The sequence below is a fragment of the Malus sylvestris genome, chromosome 14 (genome assembly GCF_916048215.2).
Source record: "Malus sylvestris chromosome 14, drMalSylv7.2, whole genome shotgun sequence".
NCBI lineage: Eukaryota > Viridiplantae > Streptophyta > Magnoliopsida > Rosales > Rosaceae > Malus > Malus sylvestris.
The window spans coordinates 13991322-14013666 of NC_062273.1; the positions used below are offsets into that span (position 1 = coordinate 13991322).

The following is a 22345-nucleotide window of genomic DNA, read 5'->3' on the forward strand; positions in this document are numbered from 1 at the left end:
GCTCAACATTCTGTGCCACACAGCATCGCCGGCCTTATTGCCATCCTATAAAATTTTCCCTTGAGCTTCAATGGCATACGGCAGTCACACAACACGTCGGATGCACTCTTCCACTTCATCCATTTAGCTTATATTCTATGGTTGAGATCTCTATCTAATTCTCCGTTCTTTTGCAAGATAGATCCTAGGTAGCGAAAGCAGTCGCTCTTTGGTATTTCCTGATCTCCGATCCTCACCCCTAACTCATTTTGGTCTCCATTTTCACTTTACTTGCACTCCATATATTCTGTCTTTGATCGGTTTAGGCGATGACCTATAGATTCCAACACTTCTCTCCAAAGTTTAAGCTTCACATTTACCCCTTCCTGAGTTTCATCTATCAACACTATATCGTCTGCGAAAAGCATACACCAAGGAATATCATCTTGAATATGTCCTGTTAACTCATCCATTACCAACGCAAAAAGGTAAGGACTTAAGGATGAGCCTTGATGTAATCCTACAGTTATGGAGAAGCTTTCGGTTTGTCCTTCATGAGTTCTTACGGCAGTCTTTGCTCCTTCATACATATCCTTTATACCTTAGATATATGCTACTCATACTCCTTTATTCTCCAAAATCCTCCAGAGAATGTCTCTTGGGACCCTATCATACGCTTTTTCCAAATCTATGAAGACCATGTGTAAATCCTTTTTCCCCTCTCTATATCTTTCCATCAATCTTCGTAAGAGATAGATTGCCTCCATGGTTGAGCGCCCTGGCATGAACCCGAATTGGTTGTCCGAAACCCGTGTCTCTTGCCTCAATCTATGCTCAATGACTTTCTCCCAAAGCTTCATTGTATGACTCATTAGCTTGATACCCCTATAGTTCATGCAATTTTGTATGTCGCCCTTATTTTTGTAGATAGGCACCAAAGTGCTCTTTCACCACTCATTTGGCATCTTCTTCGTTTTCAAAATCCTATTGAAAAGGTCAGTGAGCCATGCTATACCTGTCTCTCCCAAGACTTTCCACACTTTGATCGGTATATCATCTGGGCCCACTGCTTTTCTATGCTTCATCTTCTTCAAAGCTACAACCAGTTCTTCCTTCCTGATTCGACGATAAAAGGAGTAGTTTTTTACACTCTTCTGAGTTACTCAACTCCCCTAAAGAAGTACTCATTTCATGTCCTTCATTGAAAAGATTATGAAAATAACCTCTCCATCTGTCTTTGACCGCGTTCTCTGTAGCAAGAACCTTTCCATCCTCATCCTTGATGCACCTCAGTTGGTTTAGGTCCCTTGTCTTCTTTTCCCTTACTCTAGCTAGTTTATAGATATCCAACTCTCCTTCTTTGGTATCTAGTCGCTTATACATATCGTCATAAGCCACTAACTTAGCTTCTCTCACAGCTTTCTTCGCCTCTTGCTTCACTCTTCTATACCTTTCACCATTTTCATCGGTCCTATCCTTGTATAAGGCTTTACAACATTCCTTCTTAGCCTTCACCTTTGTTTGCATCTCCTCATTCCACCACCAAGATTCCTTTTGGTGTGGAGCAAAGCTCTTGGACTCTCCTAATACCTTTTTTGCTACTTTTCGGATACAACTAGCCATGGAATCCCACCTTTGGCTAGCTTCCCCTTCTCTATCCCACACACATTGGGTGATTACTTTCTCTTTGAAAATGGCTTGTTTTTCTCCTTTTAAAATTTCAAGCACAAGATTAATTTGACAATCCTAGCTGAAGAAATTCTGTAACGCAACATAAAGTAGTATCTATAAGGGAATCATCCTTTTGACCAGGACCACCTTTGGATTCTTCAAGATTGTTACATATTGTGTTAGATGCTGTAAATTCGGACAAATCCTTGGAGCTATCATTATCTTCAACAGCATCAGCCATACTAGATTCGCCATTCTCAGAGTGCTCACTATCGTCTTCACTTTATGAAAACCCATTTCTTCTTTAACAGATTTGTTTAATCTATAAGAAAACAACCTGCTAATCAAGCAAAATATAAACTTAGGGTGGAGATATAGATATATGAAAACCCATTTCAGTTACCTTTTTGGTTTTCCTTGTATTGCAGTGTCTATCGACAAGTCAACGTCAGAAACAGGTAAGTTTGTACCAGATAGTTCACTCGAAGCAGATACCTCATCACCGGACTCCATATTGCTCTGCTCATATGGCTGCAATCCTTAAAATTTCAAGCACAAGATTAATTTGACAATCCTAGCTGAAGAAATTCTGTAAAGCAACATAAAGTAGTACTTATAAGGGAATCATCCTTTTGACCAGGACCACCTTTGGATTCTTCAAGATTGTTACGTATTGTGTTAGATGCCGTAAATTCGGACAAATCCTTGGAGCTATCATTATCTTCAACAACATCAGCCATACTAGATTCGCCATTCTCAAAGTGCTCACTATCGTCTTCACTCTTTGTTTTGACGCAATTTGCTTTGGGTTTTTCTAATAGCGTAAAACCATGAACTTTATCATTTTCTTCTTCCCTCCACTTCTCTATTTCTGCATTACCAATGATATTCTTATTTGCATCACTAGATTGCTCTTGTTTATTTTCGCTACTTTCATCAACACTCACCGGTTGGGGCTTTCTCAACAACATCATATCACTAAATTTCTCCTTTGGTTGCTCAACCCTCATCTTCAACGACAAATTTGGTTTAATTCTCAACCTCGAAAGAACATCTTCAATGTCATCCTCATTAAACAAACTCGGTTTCTCAAAATAACATTAGGAACACTACCTTTAGTAGGTTCCACAGGCTTGGAAACTGGGCGTCTCAGGTTCTTAATTTGCGACACTCTTGGCTTATCATCCACTTCAAATTTAACTCCTTTCTTTGGCACCGGTCGAACCAAGTTCAAACCATTCAATGACCTAGATGACTGAACTTCCTTGGGCCCATCAAAAGTTAACTCCTTTTCTTCGATGGTCCGAACTTCCTTGGCCCCATCAAAAGGTACCTCCTTTATCTCAACAATTTTACCCTTGTTCTTGTAAAAACTTTTCTCAATATCCATATAACTAGCTTCTGGGTTTGCTTTTCTACCCAATATCTACAATACAAAACAACAACATTCTCAAATAAAACTATATTCCAATAGAACCACTATGCATTCATAACACACACACACACACACACACACACACACACACACACACACATATACATACATATAAACAGAGAACTAGCTTCTGGATTTGCCTTTTCTACTCAAAATCTATAATTTAAAAATAATAACATCTTAAAGAAACTAAAAAGTTTATCTACCAATTCTGACAAGTTCATATGCAACTTTTATCAAACAACTGGTGTGAAATAACAAGCACAACACACACATACCTTGGCAATCGTAAGTTTGGGGTCCTCCCCAATCAAGCGGCCGAACTTGAGCTCCATTTGGTTCAAAGGGTCAAGCTTCGGTTCTTCCCTAGAACTAAAAACAACGCATTTCTTGTTCCTCGAAGGGAAAATTTGGGTTGTGGAAGAAAGTGAAGGAAGAAGACAAGTGTGAGTGAGAAAGAAAGGGGTGGTGTTGGTGGCGAGGGAAAGAGAGAAACTGTCCATTTATAGAGAGAGATAGAGAGAGTGCCAAGGTAAGGTTTTGGAGATTTTTGGGAAGGACAAGGATCCTCTCCGGAGGAACCGGATCCATCCTGACCGAGGTTGAACCTCTGAGCAAATCACACGGGCTATTGAGAACTTTTAGACAGTTAAGATCAAATTTCAACTGCCAATGTGATTTGCCCATGAGGGAGGGGATTTGGTTCCTCTTAGATTCTTTTTGTAGGGGGCTCGGAGATCAATTAATCGTGTTCATTCATCCTACATCGTGTGGCCAGTTTTTGTTAGGTACTATTTATATTCAATTTTAAATTAAAAATTTAAAATGATTTTTAACCGCACGATGTACGATGAGCGGACACGATTGATTGATCCTCCGGATCCTTTTTATGAGGATCCGGAGAGGACCCTATTCCTTTGGGGAACGAACAAGTTTTATTATTCGCCGGAGAGCGCGAAGCGTGTAATTTTACAATTTTTTATGGGAAGTCAAATGACATTGCCGCAAGTGGTTCTCTACCACAGTGGTAGAGAGGAGTGTCATTCTTGCACTATGATGTGGATTTGAACTCTGTTGGCCTCCTAATCTAACACTTGATCTAACACATCTATCATTTGACAAAATAAAAGTCACATTTGTAGATACAAATTCCCACCATCTCTTCCTTTGACAAAAATGCACCTGCAAACCAATAAAACCTAAGATTAAGGCAAAAGGCCTCACACACCCATGATGAATGGGGGCTTCGACCGAAGAATCTCCGATGTTAAAGTTAGAATTCTGAAAATAATGTATTTAAGAGTTTGTGGATAGCAAATGGCTTATCATTTTAGTAGTATAAGTGAGGTATATATAGGAGGTTGGTCGGCCCCTTTGGGTGAAGAGTGGTCGGCCATGTTTGGTGATAATGTGTGAATAATTGCAAGATATTAGGTGAAATAATATTTTGCAATTAACATGGAAATTATTCCTAATTTAAATAGGAAGTTTTAGGAGTTATATTTTGAATAAAAACAACAAAGGAATTATCTTTTGAATAAAATCAATAAGGGATTGATGAGGAGTGATGGTGGAATATGAAATAAATTTCATATTAGAGAAATTTTTCATTATGACTAGAACAAGGGTGGTACACCATGTGTTTTTATATAAATAGTGAAAATTTTTATTTTTTAAGTTATTAACTTTTAACACATATTCCACCATTTATATAATAACAAATTGTGTACTACCCCGGAGCCAGCCGATAAAGGACTAGTCACATTGAAAAATCTCTATCCATATTGATCACCTTTGACTCTTCCTTGATTGAACCGTTATTATCTGTTGCATTCGCGTAGAAATCCCAATGTGCGGCGAGAGTAATTTCATTTTTTTAACCCAAAAGTTCATGTGTTGCTTTCATAATTTTTTAAATAATTTTTAGCTCCACAACATTGCTGTTAAAAAATTTGTGAGATATTTAGAGACATTGCCATTAAAGAAAAAGGTAATGCTTCGGTGAATTTCAGTGTAATATCAATTGTAAAAGAAGGTTATCTACCACAGACTTAAGGTTAGTTTGGTATTGTTGTGCTTTTTTAAAAAAAAAAAAACCGCTTCCGTTGTGCTGTAAAAATAATCAGGTGCAAAATAAAGTAGTTAAGTGTTTGGTAAACTTTTATTGTAAAAGTGCTTTTAACAAAAAAAACAATGTTCAAGTGTTTGGTAAATTTTATGTAAAACTGCTATGATTTTGTTAAATGACTAAAAAGTATAATATTAAATGTGATATAATAATTTATTTTATATTTTATTTATAATTTCATCTTCAATCTTCATCATTTTCGGGTCATAGCTCAAGATCCAAATCCCTCCCTTGCAACCCTCTGTTCTCTCCCCTTCCCAATCACCAAAATCTCCGGCGGATTTCACAGCTCAAGATCCAAATCCCTCCCCTCTAACCTTCTGTTCTCTCCTCTTCCCAATCACCAAAATCGCCGATCCTCGAGAGAGAGATTCGAATCCGTAGCTAATGGATGTAGACGAAGGGGGAAGCAAACGAGTCTTTCACAGACTATGGGCAGCAATTCGACCTGTCAAAGAACCATAAGGTATGCTACCATTGGAGGGCGGGTAAGTGCAATCACCATCCTTGCCTTTTTCTCTACAGAGAGTTCTCGGCGTCGTCGTCACAACAAGGTCTTAATGGGACAGCCTCAACTAAATGCCATCATGCCTTCGTCGCTAACACTAACGGTCCATCGTCCTCGAATCGGGGTCCAAATAACTTCAATGGAAGGGCTTCTTCGAAGTGGGGTGCTGAAGAAGAAATTGTTGTTCGAATTCGGGTACTTCGGGCTCAAGACGATGAATTCGACCTGGGTTTCCACGAGCTGTCTCTGTGTGTCAGTGAATAGAGCTTTCTAAATTCGCCAGAGCTTTCTGAATTCAATCGTGTTAGTGAAATAGAGCTCTCTGAATTCAACCTTGGTGCTATCTGAATTCGACCTTGGTAATCAACAATCATTCCTTCATCCCATATATCTTCAGCTTGCATCAAGTGCTAGACTCGACTCGCTGAGGGACCTCGTCCTTTCGAACAATCGGATTCGATGATTTGATATGATGATGGAAATAAGAAGGAGAAAGAGGGCATAATTGGGTTTAAGAAAGTTTCATTAAACTTTATTGTTCATCCGCCCACTTTGTAAAAAAGTTGGTTTTGAGAAGCAGTAAAATGCTGCTTCCATGTTTCTGCTTATTTTGGTTGGAACTTTGAAAAGAAGCACTTATTTTTACATTTACCAAACACATTTTACACCCCAAATTTTTTTCATAGCTGTTTTTTTTTTTTTTTAATAATTTTAGCTGTGCCAAATTGGTACTTAATGAGCCCCTTAAAAGAAAAAGGTAATGCTTCGGTGAATTTCAGTGTAATATCAATTGTAAAAGAAGGTTATCTACCACAGACTTAATGAACCCCTTAAAAATACAAATTTACCTGGACATAGTAATTACATGGTAAATAACAATTTTTGATCACATATAAATCTCGGGACGTGGTCAATTAGTGATCCACAACGGCTTTAGTGCGTGATTTTTTTTTCAATCAACCACATGCTGTGAACGTGGTTACGTAGAATTTGACCGTGGACATCGCTCGGGGGTAGAAATTGAGACCTTTTAATACATCTAAATACACCACTAGCCCTTGCAATTTGCCAGTGGTAGATGAATTGCTAGTCAATATTATTTTTTAACATGTTGTAAACTTTCCTAGTTTAAGTGTGATTGTGTAAATCCTATATTAGATTTGATTCTAGTTATCCTTTCCTATTACAACTTGTATTCCTTGGGGATGAGGAATTTCTTCTCCCATTTTACTACTATAAATAAAGGCACTATGTAGGAGGGATAACACACATTCCCCTACAATTCTATAAACACATCTCTCTCAATCTCCCTTCTTCTTGCCGTCAGCCCCCTTCCCATTGTTAGATAAAATAGGCTACAACACGTTATTAGCATGCTCCTATCACTACGCTTAGGAATTTGACGAGGATATTTTCTACATCAAACCAATTCATCCATATCATCATGCAATCAGGTTCTTTCAAAATAACGGTTTTTATCTCGACATTTTTGCAGCCCTGATAGCATGAACATTCACTATAATGCATGACCTAACTTTACGTTTTTAGAGTTTTAGATTCTACATAAATTGTGTATGAATTATATTCATAATTGTTGAATTATGTGAATTTGATATTTGCCATGAATTGCATCAAATATATGTACATGCATTAAAATTATTGAATTGCATATGCATCAATTTGAATTATATATGAATTGAATTGAGAAAAAAAAATTGGAATTGGGAAACAATGGGGTTTTTTAAACCTCTGACCTGGCACCGTGCAAGTCGCCAGCACCAGGCCACCAGCCTGTGAAGGCCTGGCAAACCAAGCCCAATATTAAAACCCAGGCCGCAAGCCTGAACCGAAAACGGTGCGTTTGAAACACCTTGTCCTGACCCACGACATGAAGCCCAGGTCCTCCTCATTGATTTTTCGATGAAACACAGCCGATAGTTGTGTAAATTGGACAAAACCTATTGTTTTCACCAACGATTTCTTCAAATTCCAGAAGAATTTCATGGGTTTTTCATTCGAATCAGCTGAATTCCTTCGGTTCCCCCTCCCTTAACGTTGAGATTTCATCTCCGCTGACAAATAATAGGTTCTCCAATGAACCATAGCTTGCACCGACCATGGAAACGTCACCTGAAGCGACGTCATCAACTGAATCTGGCGGATCCCCACACCTGGCGCCACTAGGGTATTTTGGAAATCACACTCGAGCCCTAGCGGGCTTCAATTTGCTTTTTGTCCATTCGTATAGCACCCAGGATGTTGGGCCTTGCTTGTGCCATTGGTTTTTTTATCCACATCACCAGGTCGTTGGGCTTTGGTGATTATCTGGCCCACAAACGCAGTCGAGCCCACTGGGCTCCTACCGTCTCCCATGCGCCGCATCACAGGTGAGTCGTGCCCTTTACGAGCCTTCCTTTTATTTTTTTGGGCTTGCGCATCTAGCCTAATTACCTTGTGATGCAAGGGCCTGCATGCTTGCTTGACTCAAGACCAACCCAACCCATTCTTGGGCCTGGGATGCACGACACCCATTTTATTAAGCCACCCATGGTCTTAGGCCTTCTTTTGGGCCACGAGTTTATTTGCCTAATTACTTTAGGCCCAATGGTTTTATATTTTTCACCCACACTTTAAAATTTGGCCTAAAGTCCAAATAATTAATTCAACTATAATTGTAGACCTGAAGTTCTATTTGCATATATTCTTGTGGCATATTTTTGTGTATATATTTGTGTTTGCCTACAGAAACATATGAACCTGAAGTTCATAATTACTTCGCAACCTGAAGTTTCTTAAAAACATGCCTTGTTTGAAAACCTGAAGTTTTCATTTAAAAACATCACCCACGAAAACCCGAAGTTTTTTCATACAAAAATAAACTAATACATGTCTATTAGAACCTGTATGTTCTACTCCTATGTGAATGGATTGTTTTTCTCCATTACACGAACCACATCTTGTCCATCTATTTTGTGATAGGAACATGTAAATTTGAATAAACTCGACTTCACCGCTTTAGAGGTCTCTGGAAGGAACTACCTCAAGTGGGTCCAAGATGTGAAACTCTACCTTAGTGCAAAGATTTTTTCCCGCCATTGAAGAAGAAATGGACAACCCTATTGACGAAGTTGAAAAAGCCTTTACTATGATCTTCATTCGAAGACATATCCATGACGCCTTGCAAATTGAATACCTTGATGAAGAGGATCCACGTGCACTATGGGTCACTTTGGCTGATCGTTTTGATCACCAAAAGGACATATTCTTGCCTAAAGCAAGACATGACTGGCAACATTTGCACTTCCAAGACTTTAAGTTTGTGAATGAATATAATTATGAAATTTGTCGAATCTGATCACTTCTCAAGTTTTGTAACGAAACTTTGACCGAAGAGGATCTCCTGGAAAAGACCTATTCGACCTTCTCTGCTTCTAATATTGTCCTGTAGCAATAATATAAAGCTCAGAAGTTCACTAAATTCTCAGATTTGATCTCTGTTTTACTTCTCGCTGAAAAACAGAACCAGTTGTTGATGAAGAATCATTAAGCTCGACCTACTAGGGCGATTGCTGTGCTTGAAGCACATTATAGCACAAATCAACCGCCAGAAGCCACCCTGCGAAGGTCAACAGAGTCAAAGCCCATCCAAGGGAGGAAACCAATCCCAAAAGCACTCAAACCTCACTTCCAAGGCCCCGAACTTCAAGAATAAAGGCAAAGCACCTGAAACCATGGATGGGGACATGTGCTATCGTTATGGTTCAAAGGACCATTGGTCCCATGTTTGCCGAGCTCCCCAGAAGGTTATAGCTGAATATCATTCTCGTCGTAAGAAGTTTGAATCAAACTTCTTGTTGGTGGGCGAATCAGAGACTACAAGGATTGAGGTTTCTGACTTTCAAGAGGATACCACCCTTATGGAAGATTAGAATCTTAGACATAAACAATTTTAGTTAGTTAAAATTGCACAATGGGGTTGAATTCCACATAGTGGCCGAACCCCCCTCCCCTCCGCTTTTGTTTTCGGTAAATGTGCCAATTTTGATGCCCTTACGTACAAAAGTGGTGCCTCAACGAAGGATGGGAATTTATGTCGGATACAATTCTCCTTCGATTATTCGTTACTTAGAAACTTTCACAAACGATCTGTTTACTGCTCGTTTTGCAGATTGTCACTTTTATGAGACAGTCTGCCCTTCGTTAAGGTTAGATAAGAACGTTAATGTTCCTGAAGAATGACGTGAATTATCGTGGACGACTCCCACTTTGTCTCATTTAGATCCTTGCACCACTCAATTTGAAACTAAAGTGCAACGCTTATTAGATCTCCAGAGCATGCCAGATGCTTTCACTGATTTAGCGTGAATGACAAGATCACATATTCCAGCTGCGAATACGCTTGCAAAGATGGATGTACCAAATGTACGATGAACTTCACTCCTAGAGGCCCGGGGCACCAATCTTGGTGATCCACGTATATTAACGGTTAGCCAATCATCTGCCCTTACACAAAAGCATGGCAAACCCCTTGGTTCAAAGGATTCACACCCTTGGAAGAGGAAATCCACGACACAAGGTCCTGAAGAGCCCACCGTGAATCTGATTATCGCTTACTCATTCTATCCAACTCATGAGGAAATTCTAGTTATGGAAGCGTCCTTGAAGAGACGAATCCTCCTCCCGAGAATCGTGAGATTTTGGTCTATTATGCTAGCTTAGATGATGTATGGCATAAAAATGAGATGATTGTCGATGATGCATTAGCATATACAATAGCTACTGAGATCATGTTGAGCGATGACATTGAACCGGGTTTCATTGATGAATGTCAATGTAGAACTGATTGGTCAAACTGGAAACAAGCAATCTAAGTCAAACTTGATTCACTTATGAAATGTAAAGTGTTTGGACTTGTAGCTCCTACTATTCCACATATGAAGCCCGTTGGCTACAAGTGGGTTTTCATTCGGAAACGCAATGAGAAGAACGAAATTGTATGTTGCAAAGCTCGTTTTGTTGCATAAGGCTTCTCACAACGCCCTGGGATTGACTTTAACGAAACTTATTCACTTGTTATGGATGTGATCACTTTCGCTACCTTATCAGTTTGGTAGTTTCTGAAAAACTAAGTATGTAGCTGATGGACATAGTAACTGCGTATCTCTATAGGGATCTTGATACATAAATTTATATGAAAGTTCTCGAAGGACTTACATTGGCTGGTTCAAATATTTCTAAACCCCAGAACACGCTCTCAATTTGGCTGAGGCATTCACTTTACGGTTTGAAACAATCCGGAATAATGTGGTATAACCGTTTGATTGAGTATTTGACTAGTCAGGGATATGTGAACAATGAATTATGTCCTTGTGTGTTCATTAAGAAGTCATATTCTGGATTTGCGATTGTTGCAGTATATGTCGATGACATAAATCTCATCAGAACTCCTGAAGAGCTCGCATGAACTGCCGCGCACCTGAAGTCGAAATTTGAGATGAAAGATCTAAATAAGAGTCGATACTGTCTTGGTTTCAAGATAAATCATTGTTCAGATGGAATCCTAGTACATCAATCGAACTACACCCAGAAGGTGTTGCGCCGCTTTAATGAGGATAAAGTGAAGCTTTCGAGTACCCCTATGGTCATTCGATCGCTAGATGCAAAACGAGATTCATTCCGTCCAAAGGAGGACGATGAAGATATTTTGGAGCCTAAAGTTCCTTATTTAAGTGCAATATGCGCTTTATTGTACTTAGCTCAATGCACTAGACTCGACATCTCCTTTGCTGTTAATCTTTTGGCAGGATACAGTAATGCACCAACACGCAGACACTGAAATGGCGTGAAATACATCTTCCGTTACCTTAAAGGTACTACGGATTTTGGCTTGTTCTATCCTTACAGATCCTCAAGCGATGCGCACCCTCTGCTTCTTGAGTCGATTATTGCCTTGTTGGTTATGCCGATGCAGGATGCTTATTTTATCCGCACAAGGCGCACTCTCAAACGAGTTATATCTTTACCTTTGGAGGCACCATAATCTCTTGGAGGTCAACTAAACATACCTTAGTTGCCACCTCGTCAACCATGTTGAAATTCTCGCCTTGAATGAAGCAACTCGTGAATGCTTTTAGTTAAGAGTAGTAGTAGGCCATATTTGAAGCTCCTGTGATCTTTATCCCTCCTTGATGTCCTGATGATGATCTTTGAAGATAACGCAGCATGCATCGAATAGTTCAAGAAAGGTTATATCAAAGCAGACAACACCAAGCACATTGCACCAAAGTTCTTTTTTTCACATCAACAACAAGAGCATCAGAACATTGAAGTCACACTAATTCGTTCACAAGACGATCTGGCCGACCTTTTCACCAAATCATTGCCGAAGATGACGTTTTAGAAGCTTGTTCATGGAATTGGTATGCGTAAACTTTCTGAGTTGTAACATTGCTATTTCTCTTTGGAATTGTGTCAAACTCAAGGGGAGTATCCTGAAGAATACCTGCTTAATCTTCATGTACTCTTTTTCCCTACGATTAGGAGCATTTTTCCCACTAGGTTTTTGCTACCTAACTAGGTTTTAACAAGGCACCCACCTTGGGCTGGTCATGTCCCTGATGACGTCTCGTAGACGTTTCTTTTGACTTTGTATTTCTCACACATTTTTCCTTAGACTATGGATTTTGTCCCTTCTTGGGTTTTTGCCATAGCCTTAGGGTTTTCTAGTGAGACTTACTTACTTATGCAAGTTCTTACCTTATTGAGAATAAGCGTTGTTCCTTAGAATCAATGCCGACGAGTCGACTTCCTCAACCTCTGCATGATGCTAAATCTACCTTGGGTATTTACATAGTCAAGGGGGAGTGTTACAAACTTTCCTAGTTTAAGTGTGATTGTGTAAATCTAGATTAGATTTGATTCTAGTTATCCTTTCCTATTAGAACTTGTATTCCTTGGGGATGAAGGAATTTCTTCTCTCCTTTGACTATTATAAATAAAGACACTATGTAAGAGGGATAGCACACACATTCCCCTACAATTCTACAAACATATCTCTCTCAATCTCTCTTCTCCTTGCCGCCGGCCCCCTTCCTATTGTCAGATAAAATAGGCTACAACATAACATATATTTTTGCTAATATCGATATACGTATTAGTAATTAATATCCCATAAGTTTAAGAGAGATGATTTTTGTACACCATTTGTTTCCATTTTGCACACTCTATTTGCTTCTGTTTATTGATTTTCTTTACTGTATTTTATCTAATGGTCATGGGGTGTGCATGTGGAGAAAAATAATGTGTTCACATCAGTTCCAAAACAATTGAACATGTCCTTGATTTTCTATCAGAGACATTTGGAATACTTCATGTATATGCAGTAAAATGTAGCTATACTGGTTCAATCAAAACGCATATACCCTAACAATCAGAAAACACATGTGCTCACCATATCTAGTTCAAGTTTTGATCACTCACTCATACTTGAAGATGAATACCCACAAAGAATCACATGATGGAACAATTTTTTGTCGCATTTGCCAGAGAAAATTAATTTTGACTCACTTCAATATATTGAAATTCACTGTTCAACAAGCTTTTCAATTTCACAAGACTTCAATTCAAATGCTTTACAAAGAAAATGTTTCCCTCCATCTGGCATTTGGTGGAAGTGACACAATTATAGAAGCCCTTTGGACCTGCTTCTAAAAATCCCAACACCACACACAAACTTAATGCAACATGGTTGATGCAAATTATCATAATTGCTCTTGTGGGGCTGAATCTTGTGTCTCTTGGGCTGCTTCTGCTTTTGATTCTGGTTTTGCTTCTTCTGTTACTTCTGCCTGTTTTGCTTGCGATTCATTAGGTTTCAGTTCTGACATTGGAGCTCCTTTTTTCTTTAGTGAAGCAGTCTTGGTGAGGTGGTTGTAGCTACCCTTCTCCTTGAACAATTGGGCAAAGTGGTGTTTGCAGTAAAGAATGCCATCCAAAGCAGCACAGTTTGATGGTGAGAGGAAGCAACCACCATGGTTACACCTAAAGCATGACTTGTGGTAGAACGCTCCCTCCATGGTAACCTGTCGCAAATTATGGCAAAAATGTTATTTACACTCCCAGATTGTTTTTCTGCACTTTTTGTGTGAATTTCTAAAATAATAAAATATTAATTTTGAAGTGTAGAATGAAAGATTTTGAATTGGAATTTTAGGGGGACTCAAACCTTCTCTAGTGGATACACAGTTTTGGTGCATACAGCACATTTGTCTACGGTCCCAGAGAACATAGAGGACAGTTTGCTAGGGGTCCTAGTCTGTACATACAAAGAGAAAAGAATGTATAAGTTTTACCACAACATGTCTATATAAAAATAAAAGCATTAGACACATAATAATGTATTGAAGGGATACGATGTTACCAATTCAGTTTGTGACTTTCCAGCTGCATCAGACAAGGTTGAACAGAAGAAATTTAGCTAATCAATACTACAGAAGGAAAAGGAAAAAGATTTTTATATATACCAAGAAAATTGCAATGGGAAAAGGAATCTTACATGTCTGAAATTTCTTAGAAAAGCTGCCAGTCTCCTTGAAGAGTTGCTCGAAATGAGGCTTGCAATATAGGACTTCATCCATGGATGAGTAGCTACTCATCTGTAAAAACAAACAAACAACTACATCATTCTCCATCCACATCTTGTCGATTTCTTTATTAAGATCCTTCAAAAGCCGGTAGCCACTGACTGAGTTTATTTAGAAGGGCCAATTTTTATTCGAAGGCAAAATCTTACTTGGTAGCTATTGGTGTAAGGATTTTTTTTATTTCTAATATTGAAAGATGTCTCAAGTTCGAATTTTCTCATCCCACATTGATAAGAAAAAACCTAGTCCTTAATTAAGTTCTTAAATTTTTCTAAGAGGCAAATTCACATTTAACAGGAAGACGATTGTAACTGTTAATTTTTTAATTTTTTTAATTTTTTTATACAAGCAATACTTAAGTAGAGGAAAATCGAACTAAGACCTCAGATACAAGGATGAAGAAAGATGAAAACAGTACATAAATTGTCATGCATATAGGACCTACCGAAAGTTGTCCATTGCAGTGACTACATTTGAAGCAGGTCTTATGGTAGGCAATACCATCAGCAGATAACTGGTCAATGAAATGAACAGTCTTATCACAAGCCTTGCATTTCTGTTGGGTCCCGCTGAACGACATTTTTCCTGTTTTCGCAAATATACCAATCAACACAAAAAAGATGGTTTAATCGCTAGGACAGAAGGATATTGCAACGAGATGTAATGAGCGTTCAGCAAGAAACCGTGAAAGTTCAATCTCTAAATTGCTTGGAATTTTGACAGAGATTGAACTAACTCGGATATTTTTCCACGACCTCACAGCTTTTCTTGTAGTTGGCAAAAGTAGAGATTACAGGTCCATAATCAAATGGGTTAGTGAGTGGAGAAGGTGAATTGCATGGTATATGGAGGACACGTGAAGAAAGTTCAATTACTTTTTGGAGGATAAACAGAAAATTACTCTCCTAATTATGGGATTAAATTCAATATGCCAGATTGCTTGACTGAGTCTTTTACAAATAGGGGCCAGATAAGTTTTAGTTTGTTCAATCTGGATAATTACCATATTTAGATCATAGATTATGAGCCAATTGATAAATAGAGAATTAAAAGTGCAAGTACATAAACTATGAGAACAGAAGTTTAACTCAAATGGCTATGTTGGTGTCAAAACTCGGACAGAGTTTAGACTGGGTTCAACACGTATTTGCCTTGAGTGTGGCTTTCAGTCTCAATGCCATTGGATAACTCGACAGGAAGAGAGAACAGGTGAGCCATTGTTTGAGGCTTCCAACCAACAATATTTAGGTTTGAGTGTGTGTGGAAGTTGCGCATAAATCAGGCTTCTTAACAAAATGAGTGTGGACTGAGTGAGAAGTTGGTTCGGTTAAGTGCTTTTATGTGCCTCGAGTGAATGAGGACTTATAATTCAATGTAACTTTGTATGTTTTTGCCTAAACGTAAATGAAAGAGAAATGGAAACTAAAACAAGAAATAGAATGCAAATGATTTTCATGATTAAGCCGAGATTACAAACATTTATAAAAGTAAAATCTAAGCCGATAGGCCAAGCTACAAGACTTGAAATGTAAATTGACTAGAAATATATATAAAAAAAAAAAAAAAAAACTGTAAAACTCTAGAAAGAATCAGGCGGTGGAGGGGGCAATAAAGCTAGAGAAGTTCACCGAGATCATTGGTATCAGACTAGACTTTAGAAAAAACATGTGCCTCAGAGAGGAAATCAAGGTGGTTGGAATTGCATGTCAATTGAATTGATGAGTATATTTTATATTATATATTTTACCCTAATCTTAGTATATTTTGGTTAATATTTTGGAAGAATTTTGATACTTTGAATTGTATTTTCAATATAGGACTTCCGACTTCCTCTGGAGAAAAACAGGACCAAATGGACGAATTTTGGAGTAATTCTAGTTGGAAGACGTTCGTGAGTCACTTAGCTTGATCGTATCAAACTTCGGGATTTTTCCACCAAGTGGTTATTTTCTGGCGATAAAATAAATGAGCGATGCGCAGTGCTGGAAAATGACGTTTTTGTGCTTAAATTGCGTTTTTGGACTCCAAGATGACCTCGGATGGGTTCGTGACCTTCTGGAGAAGTGTTCAGAATATTCCAAACATTAAATCCAGCTATATTGGGCCAGTTTTGGAGCAGCTTATGGGTCCAAAACGTGGCTGTTCAGATTTTAGGCGAATTTTACCATTTAATTTAGGGTTATGTTTTTTATTTTATTTTATTATTAATTTTAGTTTCCTAGGGGGAATAAAGGACCTGTTTTTAGGGTTTTGTGTGGAGGCTTAGCAGATATATTGCTTGGCCCAGTTTTTCTCTACGCTTTATTTTATGCAATTTTGGAGACAGCGAGAAGGGCTAGGGTTTTGGAGATTTTCTACTTGAAGGTGTTTTCAATCCTTTTCTTAATAATATTTTCTATGATTTCAATTATGAATATGCGTAACTAATTTCTTTTGCTAGGGCGAAGCCTTGAGCCTTAGCATGAATATGTGATTTTTATTTAATTGCTTATGATTGATTGCATGCACACTTTAAATTATTAATCACCGGGATTAAAACTATCTAATTGTCTTAATGCCTGATCACCATTAGGATCTTTAGAAAAGTAATTTGATGCAATTTTGGTCGAAGGGTTCCCTGAAATTGACGCTGGCTTCTTGTGATTAATAATTGTAATTTCACTTAGGATGAATACCACGTCTGAAGGATTGCATGGTTTTTCAAAGGATTTTCATAAAGCATAATGAGTCTTTCATGTTCAGATTTGATCCGAACGACCGAACGGGTTGCATACGTTCTATGTTGGAGGTTCCAAGTAGAATATGAAAAGGAAAATCTAACCTTCAAAGTGGCATGTGTAGATCATAAGTAATTGGTAAAAGTTTATAGGATTGCTATGTGATGGTGAAACCCTACTGTTTTCTTAATTTGATTCTCCCAAAACTGTTTCTTTTCTCTCTAGTTTTAATATTGTAGATTGTCTTATCTTTAATAGTTAAATTCGTTTTTAATTTAAGTAGGTTATAAAATCAATCATCTCAACTTCTACGTTACAATAATTAAATGGAATCTGATTAGTTTCGAATTATTTAATAATCCCTGTGGAGACAACCTTACGAGATCCGTTTATACTACAATAACCTTGTGACTCTTGCAAGTAAAATAGAAGATTTAAGCCCGTTCACATGAGTAGTAAAAATCCTATCAAGAAAATGGCGCCGTTGCCGGGGATTATTTAAAATAATTCCATCTAATCAGATTGTCAATTAGTTATTGCTGTTAATACATATAAAAAAAATTAATTTTCATTTTTATATTAGTTTTACAGATTACAATAGTACAGCAGTGCAGATTTCAGAAATCTGTGCATGGTCAGCACCCGTTCAACTGTGCAGAAATTGATTCCACTTGATCCAGAACTTGAGCAGAATTGAAGGAGGAAACGCAGGGAGCAAATTTTGCAGAAGGTTCCTCCTCTGCAGGGAACTTTTCTACAGTCTTTAAATTTTGGAGACCTGCACAGTAAAGAAAAAATGGCATTTGTAATTCCAGAGGTTGGTCTGCTCCTGGGTGATTCAGTGACAACCCATACCACAAATATACCAAGTTGTATTACTTATACGGCAGTGGAGGAAGGGTCTATATTTGAAATAAAGCAGCACATGTTGAATATTCTACCTACATTTCATGGGTTATCATCTAATGATCCAAACATGCATATTGCAGAATTTTTAATGGGGTGCAAAAAATATTTTGGTGAGAGGATTTTCAGTCGAATCTATTAAGCTCCGTTTATTTCCTTACACTCTGAAAGATCAAGCAAGGAGATGGTTTCTCACACTCCCATCTAGAAGCATTACGACTTGGGCCCAACGTAGTGAAAATTTTTTAAACAAGTATTATCCAGCTTCAAAGACTCTTGATATGAGAACTCAGATTTTATCATTTGCCCAAAAACCAAATGAAGAGTTTCATGAGGCGTGGGAACGGTTCAAAGAGTTGATTAGAAAATGTCCACATTCAGGTATTAACACTACTGATCAAATGCATATATTTTTCAGAGGGTTGAATATGACTACAAAAACTCTTGTCAACGCTTCATGCGGAGGTTCGTACAAAGATAAAAATGCACAAGAGGCTTGTTTGTTAATTGAAAAAATGGCAGCAGATACACAACAGTGGGCAGTTGAGCAGCCACAATCTAGGTCTGTTTTTGAGATGTCTAATGGTTCACCATATGTGTCGGCACAAATTGAAAAAATGGAGAAAAAGCTTGAAAGATTTGATGCAAAATTTGACATGTTATTACAAAGAATTTTAGGTTCACAGGTTGCTGTACAGCAGCCTTTACAAGCTGCCTGCAACATTTGCAGCTTGACAAATCATGATTTTTTGAGCTGTCCATATAAAGATGCTTATCCGGAATTTATAGCGAAGCAGGTTAATTCATTTAATAATTTTCAACGTCCCAGATATGACCTGTATTCAAATGTCTACAACCCAGGTTGGAGAGATCATCCTAATTTAAAGTGGGACAAAGATCAGCACTCTAGGCCTCAATTTCAAGAGCAGGTGCAGCAACTTGCTGCACCTAAGGCTGCTTGGGAGGTTGCAATTGAAAAATTAGCAAATACTACCACTCACGAAATCCAAAATTTGCATGCATCAATGAAACATATGGAAAAACAAATTGGGCGAATTGCTTTGCAGGTTTCAGAAAGAGCTCCGGGTACATTTCCTAGTCAAACAATACCTAATCCAAGAGGATGAGAAGAATGCAATGCTATACAGACTTTACGGTTTGGCAAAAGTTACAACAGACATGAAAATTCTGTTGGAAATTCGCAGGCAGCAGAACAACCCCAAACTAAATCTGTAGTTTTTGCAGATTCTGAAATTTCTGCAGATTCTGGGCAGTCCCAAGACAGATCCGAAAATACTGCAGAAGCTACCACATAAACTGCAGAACGTGTTTACGAGCCTCCTATGCCTTATCCAGAAAGGTTGAGACCTAAAGCTAAAGATCAACAGTTAACAGATTTTATGAAGACTTTGTCAAAAGTTCAGATTAATCTACCCATTAATTGATGCAATCAAGAACATTCCATCTTATGCCAAATGTTTGAAGGATGTTTGCACAAAGAAAAAGAAGCTCGTTGATTTTGAAAAGTGATTCTTACAGAACAGTGCAGTGCAATCCTAGTGCTTAAATTACCTCCAAAGAAAAAAGATCCAGGGAGTTTTACTTTCTCTTGCACCATTGGAAATTGTGATTTTAGTAGTTCTTTAATTGATTTAGGTGCAAGTGTAAACTTAATGCCTTATTCTGTTTTTAAACGTTTAGGTGAAGGTGAGCTGAAGTCAACCTCCAGTATTATTCAATTGCCTGACCGTTCAATTACCTACCCTAGAGGAGTCATTGAAGATGTTATTGTGAAGGTTGACAATTTATATTTACCGGCTGATTTTATGGTGTTGGACATGGATGAGGATTCGACAACACCCATCATTTTGGGCAGCCCATTTCTGGCAACAGCCCGGACTCTTATTGACGTTGAAGCCTGAACATTAACATTCTGGGTTGAAGATCAAACTGCTGTTTTCAAGTTGTTTGAAGCAAGCATACATTCAGGTGACAAGCAAGAATGCATGCGTGTTGATGCATTGGATGGTTTACCAAGTGCCGAGTTTATGAGCAGATCATCAACTGACCATTTGTCCATAAAGCCTTCGAATTTGACTCGTGATTGCGTAAGTCCTAAACCACACCAGCAAAGGGTGCTACATGATGACCAGCCAATTAACACTATGAAAAAACATGAAAATTTACCACGCAGCCCAGATGTTAAGAAAATACAGCCTGGTAAAAAGGTGTGGCTGTTGAATACCAGTTTCAAGTTAGTTCCAGCGAGACAAGAATCTCGGTGGAAAGGCCCTTATATGGTTAAGCAGGTTTTTCAAAACGGTAACGTGGACATTGAACCAGAGGGCAAAGGTTGTTTGCTCAAGGTCAAGAAATATCAACTAAAACCATGCATAGGGAAATTTGGTGAAAGCGAGTCTTTGACTCTGAAGGCACCAGTGATCTAGCCACCGGAGTTCTGCAACGTCTAGCTACAGACTTAAAATAAAGCGCTTGTTGGGAGGCAACCCAATTTTTCTAAACTCTTTCCTTATTTTATTTTTTTCGTTTGATTTTTTTTATTATAAGTTAAATTTCTAGATGCATATATATACCTAAGTTTTCAAAAAAAAAAAAAAAAAAAAAAAAACCATGAAAAATCAAAGAATATGTCGCTTTCTTTATTTATGCATGTTGATTTTAGCTCCATTTTTAATATTCACATTTATTGGTTAATTGCAGGTTGAAAACATGGAAAATAAAGAGCATCCTATACTAGAATCATGCACCCAGCAGCAAGTCTATATTAACATCAACCACATCTACACTAAGCTGGAAATTTAAAACAGTCAACATAAAGTCATTCACAGATGCAAGTTTGGGGGTGATTGTTGCAGATCCAACACATAAACATAATTTTGAGAACTTAATTTTCTGCAGCTCAGTTTTGGGATGCATAGAGGAGAAGCAAAGTTAAAATCACAGCTCCATACACCACAGAATTGAATACAACTATTATTACCAGATCTACAACAACTTCACTTGCAGGGATTCAGATTTTACCTCCCAGATGCACCAATCTGGGTCATGCGGCCTGTGCTGTTTTCGTCCGTTGAGCTTGTGTGTTTACTTTTGTTTCCTTGGCTCTATCATGGATCCGTATACCCCTACATAAAGAGCAAAAAATATGAGTACATATAGGATAAATATGGCATTATAATGAACTATCGTTGAACATGTAAATGTTGAGTTTAGCTACTGCAGAAGAGCGAGATCTTTACCTTTATGATTTGCAGAGGCCGAGACATTTGCCATTTATTTTGCCTTCTGGACCATTAGACCGGCAGCTTAAGCTTGTTTTCTCTCGGTTGTACGCTGGATTTGGGTGTCATTTTTTAGTCCCAGTAGTAGTTTTATTATTCAAATATCAGATCATCGTCAATCACTCAAAAGGGTTACGGGTTTTACCTCAAAATTTGCAGATCCGTGAGTTTGGGAATTTTTTTTTGAGTTAGTCTCTTCAGTCTCTTTGTAAATCTCAGGTACCTACTACAGAAGAACATCACTGTAAGCTTCTATATAGACTCATCACGACAATATAGCTTTGAGAGATTTTTCGCAAGCTAAGAGACATGCATATTGAACCAAGTGGGAGATGATTACCGTTGCATGTGTGCAATGGTCTCGATCTGCATGCTTAGAACTCGAATTTGTGATGGCTTGAGGCTTGGGAGACACATGATTTGGTTGAGAAGAGATGGCGACTCAGGGTGTTGTTCTTGTGTTATTGTCTCATATTTGAAATTATTGGGGGTCCTCAAACAGATAACACCACATGCATGTGTTATATTTTGTACATTTTCCTCAAATAAATAAATCTGAACAGGAAATCAAAAGATTTGAGAATGATTTACCTTTCGCATTGCAGTTTTTCAGATTTCCCACCAAGGCTAGGTATTCACGGAGGTATGGTTGTTGCTGGGTTATGGAAGTCTACGGATGCAGTGTTTAGGGGGTAAGAAGAAGCTGCAATGAATGAGGAGGTTAGAAATGTGAGAGAGCTGGGGTCTAAGCGAAACGAGAGGAGCGGCTCGGGTTCTCACAAATGAGAGAAAACTGAGAAGACAACGGAGAGCTTAAAAAGACTTTTCAGATTTTCAAGAGAGATAAGGCAAACTCTTTCCATTTTGGAGATCTAATTTTCATTTTAAAGAGATATGGGGTCTGAGAGCAAAAGAGAGAGTGGGTTGAGGAAAATGGGAGACTTATTTCTGACATGGATGTACGTTTGGGTTTTTAGTGAGAGAGGGTTGGAGTTTCTTGAAACGAAAAAAATAATAAAAATTAGAAGGGAGAGAAATGGGTGCATCTGAGCCTTTC

The 22345-nt window shown here is 38.2% G+C and overlaps 2 protein-coding genes, 1 long non-coding RNA gene and 1 pseudogene across 6 annotated transcripts; all 4 read right to left on the bottom strand.

Moving 5' to 3' along the window:
- Positions 1 to 1632: 1632 nt before the first annotated feature.
- Positions 1633 to 3705, bottom strand: LOC126599812 (uncharacterized). 4 transcript variants are annotated; one of them, XR_007615240.1, is made up of 4 exons: positions 3364 to 3705; positions 2264 to 3076; positions 2054 to 2181; positions 1633 to 1972 (listed from the first exon to the last, which is right to left on the bottom strand). XR_007615240.1 is itself a non-coding variant. In XM_050266261.1 (4 exons), exons 2-4 carry the CDS (start codon positions 2658 to 2660, stop codon positions 1765 to 1767), a joined length of 741 nt encoding a protein of 246 aa, XP_050122218.1. In that variant the 5' UTR covers positions 2661 to 3076; positions 3364 to 3705; the 3' UTR covers positions 1633 to 1764. The 4 variants fall into 4 exon arrangements, 2 of the variants coding, with proteins under 2 accessions (XP_050122218.1, XP_050122219.1); XM_050266261.1 differs by having other exon boundaries at positions 2054 to 2189; XR_007615239.1 differs by lacking the exon at positions 2054 to 2181 and having other exon boundaries at positions 1633 to 1797; positions 2297 to 3076.
- Positions 3706 to 13272: 9567 nt separating this feature from the next.
- On the bottom strand, positions 13273 to 15201 carry LOC126599813 (LIM domain-containing protein WLIM2b-like). The gene is made up of 5 exons (XM_050266264.1): positions 14809 to 15201; positions 14276 to 14375; positions 14141 to 14163; positions 13946 to 14035; positions 13273 to 13802 (listed from the first exon to the last, which is right to left on the bottom strand). The coding sequence occupies exons 1-5, from the start codon at positions 14941 to 14943 to the stop codon at positions 13482 to 13484; spliced, it is 669 nt and encodes a 222-aa protein (XP_050122221.1). The 5' UTR covers positions 14944 to 15201; the 3' UTR covers positions 13273 to 13481.
- Positions 15202 to 18264: 3063 nt separating this feature from the next.
- LOC126601034 (small nucleolar RNA R71) lies at positions 18265 to 18372 on the bottom strand (annotated as a pseudogene).
- Positions 18373 to 20935: 2563 nt separating this feature from the next.
- Positions 20936 to 21806, bottom strand: LOC126599817 (uncharacterized). Its single transcript, XR_007615242.1, has 4 exons — positions 21629 to 21806; positions 21434 to 21514; positions 21247 to 21340; positions 20936 to 21132 (listed from the first exon to the last, which is right to left on the bottom strand). It is a non-coding gene; the product is annotated as an uncharacterized LOC126599817 (long non-coding RNA).
- Positions 21807 to 22345: the final 539 nt, after the last annotated feature.